Below are 17887 nucleotides of genomic sequence, written 5' to 3'. Positions count from 1 at the left end.
CAGAATTTCATTGGTAATCACATCTGAAAAGGTTCATATATAAATTACCTATTTTTCACCCATGTACAAATATTCTTACCAGGAATTATTATTTTTGCTTATGACTGAAAACCAATGCATTCCAGAACTATTCCAGTGACTCTGGACGGGATTTCCAATGTAACCAGGTGAGAACCTGATTCGCTTAAGAGTCTGGAATTTTTTTTAAGAAGCATGTTGAAGAAATATATCCTACACATATATAGTTGCCCCATTCCTGTAACAGCTGCCACACTATATATGCTGCATTTTAAAACTAAAAGAGTAAGCTGATTATGACTTAAGGCTTTCTATTCACCAATACATATTCTGATCTTCCATTTCAAATCAGTACCTAATATTAATATTTAATCTTTGCTGCTTCAACTGAATCAGTTTAAATTTGTTCTGGAAATGGTACTCACAAACAATTTTTGACACTGTTGTTTGGGAATACTGCACTGAGATGAAGAGAATTATCTTCATGTACCCCTCTGAGGCTTAAGAATATATATCTGTATTCAAAATCACATCAATTATGGACAAAATGCACCACATACAGTAAGTCTTAGTGGCTGTAACTTAAAAATGTCTTTTTTATCATTATAATTCTAAGTAATCATAATTTTCCAAGTAATTTGGCTACAGGGTAATTTCCATTTTAAAAATTATTCTTAGTATTATGTGAAATCCTTGACATTTCCCCCTCTAGTTCAATGTTTTATTCAAAACCAGCATGAATTCCAAGATGCATATTTAAGTACAAATTTGCAAGCTCAGGTCCTAAGTTGGCAATTCAATATTTAACGCTGAAAAACATTTTAGTAAGCAAGCTTAAATACATTTTAATGTTTGATTTAGTAAAGTTTGCTCCTTAGAGTATATCCACCAAGCCACCTTAATAAGATTTTATTTGGGTTAATATTATCACTGTCAGGACTCAGGTATCTACAGCTTCTTGGCAAACTTCTTCCTTGGGCAGCTCCCAGCCTACTGTGAATAACTTCTGATTATCTCATCTACTTCCACCTGGCTAATTAGGGTATCCATGGTCTTAATGCTATTTTCTCTTCTTGGATGCCCTCTTCTCCTTACATACTTGGAGATAAACCCATTTCTTTAACTGCTAGAAGATGCATATAAATCTGCCTGTCAAATGCTTTAATCCTGTTAGTTCCAAAAGGAGAAGAGAAATAACACAACATGGACTTGCCTGCTTTTCCCCACATTTTTAAAGGCAAGTAGTGTCACAAATAAAACAAATTAAAGATAATTTTAATTGCACATCCTAACACATATTAATTACATGGCCTTTAACAAGTGACAGAGACCACAATCACATCCTGAAGCTTCAGTTGCCTTTTTTATGGAACAAACTTAAAAATATACTGTTTTTCTCTACAAGAAACTGAAACAAAGATTTAAAAAACCCAAAAAAACACCAAGACAATTTTTTTCTGGTCTCTTGCTCAGCCTTCACCTGCCAGAGAGGGTCCTTCTGCTCAGGGAATAGCTCAAAATACTTGTGAGCCAGCTGGACGGGGGGCAGGGTTTGCAGTTTCAGGTTTGTCCAGGTACGCACGAAGTTGGCCAGGTTGACAAAGGTGTACAAGCCCAGGCGGTCGTTGCCGTAATTGGACAGGTGTGTCATGAAGATGCTGATCTGGGGAGACAAAAGGAACAGCACACCTCGAGTCCCGGCATCACTAGATGGCACTGCAGCCCCAGGGAATGGAATTCTCACTGCATTCTGCTCTTTGGGCAGCAAGCCTCGGATCACACTCACACGGCCCTCACTACCCCGGCCCCTCACTGAATCTCATCCCTCTGCTCACATCAATTCCATGCAAGCAGTGAGGAAATCGCTGGAACAGGGGCCATGAGCTCTGGGAGCTGCAGGATGTGCAGTGCTGCCCTGGGCTGGGGCCACACTGCCAGCACCTTATGTGCACTTACTTCAGAGCACACAGCAAAAACAGTGCCTGCTGCTTTACTTTAAGGGGAATATAAATGAAATATTAAAAAAAAAATTCTGTATATTCTATACTATAATATAATATCTGTTTATAATATACTATATCAGTTTATAACATAATATCTGTATACAATATAACATAGTATCTTTTTATAATATAATTTCTATTTTCATGGAAGAGTAAGGATGCCACAGACCAGGGAAACAGCTGCGTTCTATTGCTGTGACTTTAATATGCAAAACAGATAAAAAAAAAATCTGAAACCTGAGTACTTCCAAATAACTGCATGGAATATTCCCAAACAAAAAACACCAGAAGTTTGAAGGCTGCTGGTGTGTTACTCTCCCAGTATGTTACTATGAAGGTGATACCCAGATACACCCTCCCATTCCAGCCCTTGCTCCAACTGCACTTCTGCACTCCCAAGGGAAGCAATGCTTCCATGGAAGTTTCTCACAGGAAGGGCATTTTTGGATGGACCTAAACTGAGCTGGTGAACAGAGCAGGGATGCACAGACTGCAAGGATGGGCTCTCACGGACTGACAAAGGGCTGCAGACAGAACCCCCTGTTTTCTACAGTGATCCTTTTCCAAGGAAATTTTTCACTGATGTAACAGTCTGCTCTTGCACTGAAATCTGCAAACCAGTGATTTAAATTTTTTTGAAGTACAACTCCCCCAAGATACACTCTCCAGACTAATTTCCATTAAAAAATTAGAAACATGACTCTTTTTATAAATAAATCTGCTAATGCCATGAATGAGCAATTTCTATTTAAAGTAAAACCTGAAGGAAGCCGCTTCAATAAAATAAAAGCTTATCATGGTCATAATGCTGAAATTAGTTCAGGAACTGAAGTTAATCTTTTGTAAATGAATTCCAGTCCTCAGCTTCAAGAAAGAAAAAGAAAATAATGAAAACTGGTATTTACAGTAAAATCAGAAGATACCCAGTGCTAAATCACTAGGAGATGATCTTTCTTTGTGGGTAGGACTGAGACTGAAAACCCCTTCCCTTTAGGCACCAGATGTGTAACCTTTTCAAGTTTCCTTTTTCATCTCAGTTCTCAACTCAGGAACAGAGCAGCCACAGGACCACGTTGTTCTCACTAAAGTCACAATCAGCAGGTTTCCATAAAAAAGGTTACCCTGCTTTCCTGACAGCCCCTTTCTTTCCTACATGTGGGCTGAACTCTGACATTTTAATGTCAATTCATCTCCTGGCAACTCCTTACCTGCCAACAGCTACTGCACTGCCATGAAAGAAAAAGCAAAACAAGTTGAAAAGATTGCTAGTTCAGGGAAAATATAATTATTATTTCCCTGAAGAGAATATCACTGTAATTTCAAGAATGCCAGAAGAGGCTCAGAAATTGACTGGACATATCATCATAAATAATTTCCAGCATACAAAACTGTGTCAGTGGAGGGGAAAAATTATCCAAGACCTAAGCTCTCATTTTAGTTATATTTTTTAAGTCAAATACTTTATGGTTAATTATTTACAGCACAAAAATGATCAAATGCTGGTTGAAAACTTAAATGGCTGAATCTTGTAAAGAAATCCATACTTAGCCAAGCAGATACATGACTTTACGTTGTAGAAAAAGACTCTTCTAGATGGCATCATAAATATCAGAATCAGCTGAGAGGGATGGTGGATCACTCCCCACTTGCCTGTGCAGAAGGATGGGAACACACACCAATCCCCTTCCATCTGCAGGTGGTGCCATTTCACACCAGGACAAAACACAATGATTATTTTTTCCCTTCCATACTGGGTTTATGATGCTGTAATTTGCTCTATTATACCATGTTCTGAGTAATTCAAACAAGTTCTAATTAACAAAAATCATTATTCTTTCTCTGCAACTAATAGCATGCTAAAGATTTACTCTCTTGCTTCTAAAGATGTACTCTCTTGGAACCACCATCCTTTTAGGATTCCTTTAGGAGCTCTAAAGGGAATCCTTTGTGGCCATGTCCCAAGGCTAGACCTAGTAAATAACACCATTTGTTCAAAAATCTTCCACCTCTGGGAAATGCTGTAAAACACAGAACTTCATATATTTCTTTATTCCTCCTTCAATAGGGAAGCAGCTGCGAATATATTTATATTTACTCTAACAAGCATTTTAACCTCCCTTTCAGATAAAAAGAGCTGATTTGATTTTATTATTTCCAGCACTCTTCTCGAGTAATTTCTTTCAGGCATCTCAGCATTTTCTTTATTTCAGTGCAGAAGGATCACCCTTTTTTAGCTGTTCCTCACAAACAAACCATCATCTTGGTTGCACTTCAATGCACGCTCTCCATGGGATTTAATATCCTTCACAAGGGAACTGAAATGGAATGCAGACAGTTTTTAAAATGATGCTTTGGGACTAAATCTGGCCTCTGGGCAGCAGCTCCTTTGCTGCTCTCACACAATTTCACATCAGAGCTGCAAAGGTGCTCTGCCTTGTCCTTCAGCTTCTCCTCAGGATTTTCTTATTGCCCAGAGTGAAAGGGTCTAAGTTTCATTTGCTCTCCTTCCTGAGTCCTGATCTTATTTAGGATTCTGACTGGTAGTGCAGAAATGTAGGGAAATGAGAACAAGCCGTCAGGAGACAGAGCTTTTATCTTTTTGACTGCTCATTCCATACAGTGTATTTCCTTACTACAACATTTCCCAGTTAGAGGCAATAGCTTTTAGGTCAACAAACCGGAGCTGAGATGGAGAAGGAGCTGCTGCTATTAAATCATGTCTCAGGAAAAGATGAACCAGCATGATCTAATTTATGTATCAAGAGCAGAGAGATGCTTGATAAACAACTTACACAGAAGGAAACAATGCAGCAAGTTACCCAACTTCTAATGATGCATGTCAGCTGGCTGGGTATTTTAAAAAATACTGATCACTACAAAATCAAGATTATTAGGATCCTGCACCTATTGAAAATATACAACAAGAACACTACTCAAAGCAAGCTTCTGGAGTCTTAGTAACAGCTGCTGTTTTCTGATAAAACAGAGGAATGATATTACTCCCAAAGGAATGGTATTAGCATTCCCAAGAGTGACTAGCCCTTCCTAGGGCCCCTGGCTTCTTCAAGGAGTCTCTCTCAAGCTGCCAGGATCAGACCCCAGAGCAGAGAGAAGACTTGTTTTAGATATCAACTGCAGCAGAAAGGGAAGTGGAGGGAAGTCTGAGACTCGCAGGACACTGATGATCTTGACGAGTTGAATTACTCTGGCATTTCAAATCGACAGCTAGAAGAGCTGGTATTAAAAAAAAAAAAAAAAGGTAATGAACACTTATTACATACCAGGCACTTATTTTTTACCATATATAGATCTATTGCAGGCAATTCCAACTTGAATAAATTCCTACTAATAAACCAGTCATCAAGGTACTTTAGTCACAGGCACTATGTCACCCTCCCATGTCACCCTCCCATCTGTGCAAGAACATAAGTAGCACTGAGGCCTCCCAACCCAATGAAGTTATGCACGACCCTTCAAATTGTGATTGACAATTAATTTTGTGGTCTCAGCTAGGTACTCACAGCAGATACATTACCAATTTGGAATATTGCTGCTATTTTAGCTACTGAGCACATGTTTACAGGCCATGAGAGTACATCCAACTCTCACAACACCTATATTCCAATCAATTTGGCATTGTGCACACTGTTTGCAGTTCTGCTATTGTTTCCAAGTTACATCAAACAGTTTTGTTTCAGCTATTCAGAGTCAGTAACAGCAGGTTTTGCTCCATTAGACTGCCAAACTGATGGAACAACAAATCAGAGTGGAGTCTACATTGAATAAGTATTTTTAATAGCTGAAAGACAGTCCTTTCAGACCTGGATGCTTGCAGAAAAGCTGTGCTCAATTCCACCACAGAGATTCCAGCCTGCAAGTCCCTTTTTAACCCTGAGGTTGTCCTGCTGCTTTCACAGCTGCCATGGACCTGTCCACTCCATTTACACAGTGGTGTCTCCACCATAAATACAATGGAGCCAGGGAAGAGTTATAAGCTCAAACAAAATAATGTATTTGATGTAGTTCTGACTTGTTGATCTGACAGTCAGGAACCTCAAGTTTATTTTCTGCAGCTGCTCATTCCCCTGCTGACTCAGTAATGGTAGTACTGAGTAGTAGTTCAAAAGACTCGCTTCACTTCAAACCACAGGCACAAAGCTTTCCATTCAAGAATTTTAAGGATCACAGAAGAGTAAAGATTTCTGATTGCCACAGTTTCCATGCATTTCCTGCCCACTGTTACAAGGAATCAGCTCTAAACAGACAGCTATTCTTGTCTGTTCCACAGCCCCTGCACAATGACTGTTCACTTGGGAAGTTTTTTTTCCTTCCTTATTCCACCCACAAAATACCAGACTCTGTCTGGCTTTTATGGGTGGATTTTGAAGAATAGATAGGAAGGCAAAGAATACCTGTGCTTTGCAGTCAGCCAAAATGCTTGGCCAAACTGGTTTCTCTCCCTGCCCCACCTGATGGCAACTATTGTTGGAGTTACAGGCATGAGAGGACAGGGGAGAGATGGAATTGATGCCTTTCTCACCCATGAAATGGGCTAAGCCTGTCAAACTGAACATCTCTCCTGCTTCTCACACTCAGAACAGTTTAATATGAGGTTGTGCCATGCAAGATGGACAGAAAGGGAAGATCTGAGTCTGAGTGTCTTTGATTTTGATTTTCTTCTGAAGTGCCAGTTCAGGGTCACACTAAGACACAGCAAGTTCTGCTGATGCTCATACAAATCCTCTCATTTTCAGTGCTAAAGGAGATAATTCCTCCCTTGCTGCAAGTCAATTAGCTTAATAACAGCTCTACTGACTGCAACTGGGGAGAGGTAAAAATTAGAAGAAAATAATACTTAGAACTGAATGCACACAAAGATGACAATTATTTTAAGATCAGTCAAAGTGCCTAAAGCATTAACAACCTTTCCTCTTCATCAGCACTGCTGTAACCACGTCAAGAGCACACAGCTGGCTACACATTAGTTCCATTGTTGGGCTGTCAACCATTTGAAGGCTTTGACCAAATTGCTCTCCACAGGGCATTTTCCCTTTCCATCTGCAGACACACAGTGCTTTGCAAGGAAGTGCATGTAAGTGCACGTAATGCAATTACTGCATTCTGTTTGTTCTTCTTAGGGGCAGAAAAGGTACAGAAAAATTTCATGAACTGTTGGTTACCCTTCAACATTCATCTCATAGGATAGAAAAGCTCCAGATCTGTATCCTCTGCAGTTCAAAGGATCTGAGAAGCAATGGTATAGTTGACAGCAGTGTCTATACTGACCTCTTCATTATACATAGCTCAAAAGCTAATGGCTTACTTCCTACAAGGGACACATTTAGGAAACTGGTACAATTTTGTTCTAAGAAACACTGAACAGAAATTTGTTTTACTAATCCAAGAACTTCACGGCACATTGCAGAGAGATGAATCTGAAATCACTGCAGATTCTAACTAGTTTATCAGGAAAAATACTTGCTAAAATGTTTTAAAGACAGTACAGTGGTATGAAAAGCAGTAATTATGTGAGACAATAAACTAAAGATGTGTCTGACTGGGTAAGATACTCATCACTACACGCTTCTACAATGCACATTTTCTTTGCAGCTTTGCCCCAGAATTCCCTGGCTAAATCAGTGCAAGTCCCTCAACCTCCCTTGAAGTCAATTATTCAGCTGATAATGTGGGAGAAATAATGCCAGTACACCAACAATACAGGCTGCTAAAGCTTGCTTTTTCTTTTCCTGTGAAACATTTTGTGCAAGATCCTGATACAGCACGATCTTGCCCAAGGGCTGCTGCAGCCAGCAAGACCTTTAACAGGAGATAGACACAAAAATATTACTTGAAGATTGGTAATAGTGCTCTCTTTTTCAGCTTGGTGGCACTTCAGAATTTGGGATGGCATACAGGAAGAGTGGTCAGGATCAGGTCCCAGCCACCAGTGCAGGGGTACCCATGCAAACCACAGGAACACAACCTGCCAGCCATGAGATTTGCTGCTCCTGCACCAGTACAGCTGCTGGTTCCCAGTTCCACAAACAGCATCTGCAGAGCAGCATTTCCTGAGGCCTTTCATACCTGCACAACACCTGCTCTGGGAACAGGGCATCCCCCTGCTTCTCAGGACAAAAACTCACACTGCACACACAGTCCTGTGGCTTTTGTGGTTTATCCTGCACATGGTGGTTGATCAAGCACACTGTAAGCAGGCAGAGACTCTCTTACACCACTGCACAGCCAAAGCACTGAGAAATCCTGGGCTTCGTTCTTAGGGGCACTTATTTCAGAGTAGGGTACTCAGCCCCTGAAGTCTCAGCCTGGTAACTTACACTTCAAAAATGATATTCACTTCCAAATTAAATAGAATGAAGAAATTTGTTAAGATTAACATTTAATCCACATTCACATTTTCCAGGTTTGGAAACTAACTATTTATGTACTCATTATTGAGAACATTGTTTAGCTGACATTGTAATGATTCATGGGCGGTGTTTTCTCTTAGTTTTGTATCAGTGAAAAATAACATTTTGAAAATGCCTCATAATGGAATTTTTGCATCCTCTCAACAGCTGTGTTTCACATAAAGAAAACACAGCCATTTTAATGAAAACACAAGAAAGCTTATGAAATCAAAAATGCTACTCCATACTTAGAATCCTGAAATGACTTAGACTTCATTTTAATGCCTATATTTTTGCCCAACTCTGACTTGCAAACTATGACATACATATATGCAAAACCTAAACTCCACAAATATAAAAATCTAAGTCTTTAAACTGACTATGTGTCAGGTTAATGCTTAGAACCTCAGGAACTCTTTACAGGCAGATATTTGGAAACCAGATGCATTGTCTTTCCAAAGGCATTCCTTAGAGGGGGTCTTGGGCAGATTTTAGCATAATATTCATTTACAGTTATATTTAGAAAACACTGCATTTTAGCTTCTGTTCTTTTAGCCTGTATTGTATTTAGGATATCATAATTTTCAGAAGTAGGTGATCCCACAGTCTGCACAGCAATGCATGAATCAAAGACCTAACTGTAATGTGTAAAAAGACATTGCTGTACTCACATTCCAGGATGTCAGGCAGACATGATCAATCCTCCATGATGAATATCAAAAATCAGGGATATTTCACTGCTTGTTTTATCTTCCATTCTCTTCATTATTATTATTTAAAAGGCTTATGCCTCAAGAACACATATTAAATTTTGCTGCTTCCCTACATTGTAAAATAGTTTTTGGCTGTTGTGGCTTTATTTCAAGGCGGAATATATTTTGTCCTGACTCAAAATACTGTTCTGTGCCTTCCTCTAATTTGCTCACCAAGTAACTTCCAGTCAAACCCCACAAATTGCCAAAGGACTGCTATGCCCTCCTCACCCAGTGAATTTTCCAGGTCTCAGCTCTATTAACCTGGGGTTGGAAGCAGATGGACTTGAAGGTCCCTCCCACCCTCCACCATTCCATGACTGATTCTATGCTGTGCCTGGAATGACACACATCATCAAAGCCAGGACTGCAACACTGTCACCCTCTAGAAGGGAAACCACACGTGTGCTATGGAAATAAAGTTCTTATTTCCCAATTCTGCTATGTGAACATGAAAAAGGGGAACAAAACACAGTAACTGCTCTCAAAGAGCCAAAACTATAGCCTGAAAGAATCTGGGGCTTGCAAAATACACCTCCATATAAATTGTTGAAATAGCTTTCAGAAATTGTTTTCCTTTGGACTGCATTACATTGCAGAAGACTAAAAAAGGGCACATAACATTTAGGTTTATTAAAAAATATTTAGGTTATTCCAAAAGATTTGAGTGGAAATATGTTTTGTTCCCTCTGGTGTTCCCAGTGACTACGTTTCTATAAAACAGCAGAACTTTATTTATATGTTTGATTTGGATCCCAAATGAAAACCTCATGTAAAAGCTTGTCTAAGAGGTCAGTTTTGAGGCAGCTGACCTAACCCCAACACCATTCTGAAATACTACACTGCTCTCTTCTGTCAGTGCTCTGTAGTTTCAGCACCTCACTTCTTGTTTATCTCCATTAAAGAGAAATAAAAGGTTAAGCAGATATGGTTCATTTACTCAGATCTTTTCTTTTAACTGTGTGATTCTTTTACTTGGATCTCTTCTTTGAAGCTGCTATGAGAGAGCAACTGAAATTTCTCAAAACTGATTGGAGCCCAAGCATTCCTTACTTGCAGCCTTCTCACCTCAATAAGTGCTCCCAACACTTGGCATCACGACTTTGGCACAGCAGAGAAATGAACTTTACCTGAGATACTCACAGCAGTTCTTCACATTCTAATTCTCTGAAATATTAAATCTCAGGGGTCTTATTTCATGCAAAAAGTAAAGAACAAGACAGGCTGGCACTGCTGCATTACTAACAACACAGATATCAAAAAAAGGTGGAGACTGCTTTGTACAATTAACAGAACACACATCTTAATTTAAATAACTGAAAAAGCAAAAGAACTCACTGTCAGTAACCATTACTGTTTAGGAGACTCAGCTGAACAGCCCTGGAACATTCAGTGACTTTTTCTTCAATAACTTTAAAAAAACGTTTAAAAATTGCACTGTACTTACTGGATTGAGAACCACTGTGAAGAACAACTCTCCTCCTTGAATACTTTTGTCTAATTCCTTTGGACCTCCAGGATACTCTTTATAGAAAATAGTGTGGGTGAATAAGCCACAAGTTTGCCTTGGAAGCACCTGAATTTATGAAAAATACATTAAAAATTCAAGAGTTTATACTTTTAATGAGATGATAAAAGTCAGAGAAGTAACACAGATAATTGCTGGGTATATTTGGCCTCTCAACTTTGCTGGAAATCAATACTGATCTAGATAAATTATTATCACTAAAATCATAGCATCCAAACATTCATCATTTTTTGTTTGAAACTGGAGACTGATCTCTATCACCAAATTACAATTCCAGAGCCTCATCCAACTCATCCTGTCCATAACACCTCATCCTAAATCCAAGTATTTGAAGTCTAGAGATTTAAAATAATGTGAAAGATAATCTAAAATATTATCAGTCTGTATCGTATCAATCAGTTCCACTTTTATCTGAATGATGGCTTTGTTGTAAAATTAAACTGCAATTGGAAAGGCAAATTGGGTTTTCTTTGGCTTAGGCATCACCACCAATAATTCCACTATGACAAATAGGGAAATTTGTCAGTAATGCTCACCTTGTAATAAAGATTTACTTCTCATTCAACTGTGCTATTTTTTTAAGACTGGTTGAAATACGTAGTACAAGCAAAATTATTTTCAAAAACATTCCAAGAACAAATCTTTTGAATATGAAGAACTACTAAATGCAGTTATGTTTTTCATCAGAAACTCAAAATATTTTCTCCTGAATTCAGAAAATAATTTACTGAAGAGTATTCCAATTATGTCTATTCCTTATGGAAAATCAACAGCTGAGTATGGATGTTCATGTATAATGCTTAACTGGGATTGTTATGATAGATTAACTTTTTAAGCATACAAATGCCTTCTTTAACACTGGCTGTGGTTTTGTAGTTACTTTTTATTTCCTGCAGTTCAATTTCTCAACATGTTTTTTCTTGTGAATAGAGAATACTGTGATCATGAATTGTAAATTGTGTTGTCAGAAAACGTATGGATTTTGTACATCTGCTATAGACTTGCCTAAGTTTTTAACAAACCTTTGCTTTTCACAGAAGAAATATGAGAACAATTTTTCACAGAGGCAGGGAATGAAGCTGTACTGGATGGGAGGTGCTCTGACAAATCTTACATAGCAATGCTTCTACTGAGTGTGTTCATTACTATTAGCTTGCAGATGTAAAATATTGATGCATTTGCCCTGGAGAACTGAGAGCTTGAGACTCCCTGAACAGGTGGTTTTATATGACTCATTTTGGAAATAGATTTTTGGCTGCAGTGTCCTTGTGTTAAATCTCATTATGTGTCTTCAAATGACATGTTTTTACAAATATTTATGGAAGGGATTTTTGGAGATTCTGAGTCAATCTGTCTTCCCCAAATGCTTTGTGCTCCCTAAGCACATCCACAAACCCATTACTTCACATGCAGTGATTGCTTTGAGGAGTACAAACTGTAGCTCAACTCTATATTGGTGTCAGTTTTGTTCCTAGATTTCTGGAGATCATTTTCATTTGCTTCACCCAAAAATAGATCAAAATGCTAAATTACTACTGCTTAGCTTAGCAAAGTGGTATCCATGGCAACCCAAGAACAAAACCAGAATTCTGTTCTAAGTGTTGTGCCAAGGCTCTCAACCTCCCCAAAGTGCCTGCTCCAGCCAGAGGTACAACAGGACCCCATTTACTGCTCTCCCACACGCTCCAAAAGAAAGTTACTTGGGAAGATGCCACCAAGTATTTTGGAAAGCTGTTTTGAAACACTTCTGAGGTAATACTGATGAGATGTGAACCCAAAATAGCCTCCATCTCAGTGCCCAGATGGAAACAGCACAACCCTTCCATGTCAGTTGGGTACAAAAGCTCTTCCTTTGGCAAACATGGCTGTCAGTGACAGTGCTGAGAGTTAGGAAATTCAGCAAAGCAGTGGGATTTGAGAGCACTTGGGTAGCCTGGAGGTGGTGTGGGGGGTGTCTTCCTTCCCCACAGCTCCTGAGGCTCTGGGTTAAACCAGGCTGCAAAGCCCAGCCCGTATTTGTGTATGGCAGGAAGCCAAACAAGGGCAACCATGCACAGTTCACAGGGAAGACAAAAATATGTACCCAGCCAGATCCAGATTCTGAGGTGGCATAATCTGGCAATACTCTTTTGCAGTTAATGGTACCATGCAAATTTAAAACCTGATCGAAATCTAACCCAGCATAGTGTGTTAAATGATGCTAAATTGACTTGTTGCTCGAGCTCTCTGAACCAGCATTAACCACAGGACTAGAACAGCTAACAGCCTGTTAACTGCTGTCAGCAGGGTGCCACCTTTATCAGCAGAAACATCACCAGCAACAAGACTGATTTTAATTAACAAGACACTGTGAAATATACCTTGCTACTTATGCACAGCAATGTGTGCTTCTCGCAGTGTGAACTCTCAGGATACCCTGCTTTTCCACTTAAAAGGAAATGGTTCATGAAATGGCAGAGTACAAAATGAACATCAGCAACACAACTCACCATGATGTTTTTGTGGATGAAGCCTCGTCTATACCTTGCAGGTTTCAGATGTGGGTATTCTTCTGTGCTGGTTACTCGGATATTCCAGACCTTTTTCCAGGCATCATAAAGTTGAACATGTACTGGATAGACTCCTGAGTGGTGTGGAGCCACTGCATAGCCCAAGTCAGTTGGAATACCATGTTCCTAAGACGTGACAGAACAATGGCTGCACTCAAAAAATTAAACTTGATGTTCTGGTATTTCTCGAATGCTTTGTTTGTGAAAGACCAAGAACAGGTCTGAAATTCAAACAGTAATATCAAAACACGATTATGTGGAAGGAGATGGAGGGCAGCATGGTGAAGGCGAAACACAGGATTTTAAGACAAAACCTTTTTAGAAAATATTTTTGTGAGTAGGCAGGGAAGAAGGATATAAATGCATTTTACATTGGTTTATTCAATCTACATGAAACAGAAAGCTGCACACTTCCAAGTTCTTGCAAGTAATTTGCTCACAAACTCTGATTTCAGAGAGATAATCACTGGCACATACTCAACACAACACGTAGCATTTGGCAGCTACAACTGCAAAACCACAATTTCCACTACACGTCCCTTCACGATTACTTGGATGAGGAGCTGAATTTCAGAGTTACTGCATCTCCCCTCTAGTCCATTCAAAAGACAAATCCATTTTCAAAAAGCAGCTGAACTATTTCAGTGTCATGTTACAAATGGCAGACAGATAACCACTTGTAACAATCTACAGGCAGAGGCTGTACAGCAAACCCTTCCGTAGCACATTGCCTATTTTTGAAGACTGCTGGCTTTTATTGTGTGTACATACCTTGGTGCCATTACATTCTCTTCACACCCAATGCATTTTCCTTCAGGTGACTTTTCAAAGGAACAGTTTATAGCAGATATTCCTTTCAGTCTGACCAGAGGAATGCACAGTCCATAAGACATCATTTTGCCATGATTTAGGAAGACTGCCTTTGTACTGCCTTTGAATTGTTAGAGTTTTTAATATGGCTTGAATTGATACAGTCATCTCCACCGTATTTCCTAATCATACTGTGCATGCAAAGCATTGGCTGATACCTGGACCTCTTCCTTTGAATCAACTAGGTACTAAGGAACATGAAAATCTCTAGAAAAATGGGTGTGTGCTGTTAGTAAAACCATTTATTGTGTGTAACAGACACACCTGGTTCAATCACAGTGGAGAACCCTGAGTTCTCTATGTTTAAAGAATGGTGAAATTCTTGTTTGCCTTTAGGAATTTATGGCACACATAAAGGGCACCATGTGTAATCTGCCAAGCAGGAATGAGTAACATCTGCCCTCCTGGCTGTACTGCATGAGAAGATAAAGAGTAGATACTCCATCAGTTACACTGCTTCACACGATTTAATTCCATCACAGATAATCCAATTCTTCTTCCTTTTATCTTTCTTACTGCCCTTAAGCATGCATAAACATCAGAAAGGAAAATATTCACAGATCATGTTAGAAACTGCATTCTCTGACATTCCACTGCATCTCCTTCATTTATCTATAAACAAAAGTCTGATTTTTAAGGCTTCTCCCCTCGAGTTCCACAATAGGCAGTAATAAGAACATAATCTAAATCTTTCACTCTAATAAGGGGCCTATCATCTTCAATGAATTAGTGTCTCCATTATTCCTCACTGACTGTTATATTCCCCAGTAAAGCATCTCCCACACAATACACACCTTGAGTGAATAAAGCACCAGGCATCAGCAATTCTGGCCTCTTTCAAAAAAGTGGCTACTTCTCTATTTTATTAATTTAAGGGCTCTGAGCAAATGAAACAGTGAGTAGCTTCATGTCTGTATGTCTAAACATGAAAAAAAATTAACAGCAAATATTTGTAAGCTTTAAGAGCATTGAAAGTAGCAAAGAAAATGGCAACTGCTGAAGTTACATAAACCAGGGCTGAAAATGCATTATCCTTAAACCACTCTAACAATTACATCTTGCACATTAATCCCAGAGGATGTCTTAGGCCACACAGAACTACAAGGACCATTTGATTTCCAGTGGAGTTTGCACCAGCACACAGAATCATATTAAAAGGGCAATTCTGGACACAAGATTTTTAAATTTTCAGGAATCTAACACCTACTGCAAAGCTTTCTTGAAAGGAAACATTAAAGCAGAGCTGTCCTGTACTCAGTACAACTACAATTCACAGCAAACTAGGTGAAGTCTTTGTTTGAAAGAAAGCCTATGTCTCACTTAAAAGCCAAGATTTCAAATAAAACCTTTAATTGGCTGATAGTCAGGTCTATCCTTTTCTCCTACACTCACTGACACACGACCATTAAATGCACTCTTTGTTGTTCTGCTATTTCAAATCCCCCTGCTCCTTCCAGGAACAAAGCCATCACCTGCCAGCTAAAGAGCAACCAGTGGAATTCGAAAAGGAAGAAGAAAAATTAGGCTGCTGTAAGAGCAAAAGCAGTTCAGCAAACAAGTTATGTCTGCTGAGATATTTTGATACAATTAGGTCTTAACACCAGACCCTCTCTTCAGACAAATAACATCTTTTATATATGGCAATTTTTGTTTATTGTATGCATTTAACTGTGATCTGTTTCTCCAATACCCTCAGACCTAAAACTGGTTTTGATTTTTTCTTATATTCTCACTGAAACATTTTGATTCAAAGCTTTGTTGTCAATAAATAATTAGTAAAGGCAATGCTTTTCAAAACAAGTTTACATAAAGTTGATGCAAAGGGAATATATAAGATGTTATTGGGTATCACTGCAGAACTGCATCTTTGAAAATGTGGCACACTTACCTAAGCCTAACATCCAGTGGTTTCACAAAGTGAAATACTTTCAATGGAGTATTTATTCTTTCAGAAACTTGGGGGGTTTTTTGCTAGTCTAAACAGAATAATGGTTTCTGAGTACCTAAATTAAATAAAAAATGCAGAAATATAACTCACTAAGGCGAATTTTTTGTTGAGGATCATCTGCTCCACCAGTGAGGACTCATTGTGGAAGAGGTGTGGCTGCATGTGACTCCACATGTGGGGAAACCACCAGAAATCATCCACAGATCTCAGCAGCAGATCATCACCTTCATCCTCCTCCTCCGTCCCTGCAGAGGGAATTAAAAAAAAAAAAAAAACAAAAAACCCAAACATTTCTGAAGTAAACTTTCTACTTTTATTATATTTTTACAAATGTTGGAAACAGTAAGAATTATGTTAACATAATAAACTGCAACCAGTTAAAATACTTCCGGCTGAGGCACTGCTGACAACATGGGACAGTCAGGAGCACTTGGCTGGCCCACATCCTATTTAATATTCTTTCTTTTATCTATCCTATTTCTATATAGCTTTAAAACAAAATTATTTTAAGGGATAATATATACTGATATGTTTCTACAGTAGAGATGAAACAATCACAAGGATGAACTGTGGTAGCTCAAGAGATCCCTCAGTGAAATCAATACAAAATTTCAAGTGATTGGTGGAATTTGCCACTCAAAAGCAGAATGAAAGGAGCTAAATTTTAATAGAAGGGGAGAGGCATTTAATCTGTTCCATACCAGCAACTAATGCAGGAACACAGCGTAGTAAACACTCTACGCTGTGACTCTATCATTCCTACTTGTCCTCATACTACACAGAACACCATCAAAATCAAAGTAATTTTAGTTTGATTCTTACCTGTGTGATAAAATTTTCCTGAAAATCCCAGGTTGAAAGTAAAATTTGTAATCTGGGCTCTCAAAAGATTCTGAGTATCAAGCAGGGCCTGAAAAAGAAGCAAACCAGCATATAAACATACCTGTAGAGAACACAACCTGGCACACAAACTTAATATAACAATATAAATATTTTTACAGTTGTGTGCCTTTTCGATTGGTTTTGCTATTTAAAAACAGCTCTTTATGCATGACAGAGAAGTACAGACATTTTTATTAGCACATAAAGATTAAAGACCGCATGAAAACTCCATCATTTTCCTCATGAAGATAACCAGCTACTAAATGCTGGGTTACTCCCTGAATCATGAGAGAGGAAAACACAGGCACATGGAGAGAAAAGACCTTCCAGAAGTTCCTCAGTAAAGCTGGGCCAGAGCCAGGAATTCATTTCAGATCTCTTGTGCCCCCAGCACTGCTCCATTCACAAGAGTGAAGAGTAACTGTCAGAGTTACATTGCTCTGCATCAGCTCAAGTACATCCACAGCATTTCAGTCATGTTTCAAAATCATGGGCAAGGCAAAAAGAAAAATCTAGAGGGACAGCAAGAAGCTAAATCAACCCTACTCCACATCAAAAAACTGGATTGCAGATTCCTCCAAATTCTGACTAATTTCTCAGACAGTGAGCATACTGACTGTCAGCATCTGCGTACTTGCACTAAAGTACAAACAAAAAAAAACAGCATGTAAGAAGAAAGGGGAAGCATTATTCATCAGGTACAGCTTCACTCATTGGTTTCAATATGCTCTTCTTGATTTGTTACTCCTAAAATTTACATATCACATTCAGGAGTTCACTCCCAGACTCTTACACCCTGCTGTTCTCTCTTTCAGCCTTCCAAGTGGAACACAGAAATCCAGTTTTCCAAACTTGGCAAAGCAAAACCAAAACAGACAAGCAAAGGCCAAAGAAAAGTTTTCCAAGTCAACATTTAGTATAGCACAATGG

The 17887-nt window shown here is 38.8% G+C and overlaps 1 protein-coding gene across 1 annotated transcript in view; it reads right to left on the bottom strand.

Moving 5' to 3' along the window:
• LOC131556482 (bifunctional heparan sulfate N-deacetylase/N-sulfotransferase 3) overlaps window positions 1–17887 on the bottom strand; it is a 50679-nt gene that overhangs the window by 11048 nt on the left and 21744 nt on the right. Inside the window, exons 3-7 of the mRNA XM_058803050.1 lie at window positions 16898–16985; window positions 16166–16320; window positions 13198–13383; window positions 10628–10756; window positions 1499–1681 (exon numbers count right to left, since the gene is read on the bottom strand). Of these exons, the coding sequence (XP_058659033.1) occupies window positions 1499–1681; window positions 10628–10756; window positions 13198–13383; window positions 16166–16320; window positions 16898–16985 (741 nt within the window). The remainder of the gene's footprint in view (window positions 1–1498; window positions 1682–10627; window positions 10757–13197; window positions 13384–16165; window positions 16321–16897; window positions 16986–17887) is intronic.

The sequence above is a fragment of the Ammospiza caudacuta genome, chromosome 4 (assembly GCF_027887145.1).
Source record: "Ammospiza caudacuta isolate bAmmCau1 chromosome 4, bAmmCau1.pri, whole genome shotgun sequence".
Taxonomy (NCBI): Eukaryota; Metazoa; Chordata; class Aves; order Passeriformes; family Passerellidae; genus Ammospiza; species Ammospiza caudacuta.
The sequence above is the reverse complement of the archived record's forward strand: the minus strand, read 5'-3'. Positions and strand labels throughout refer to the sequence as shown.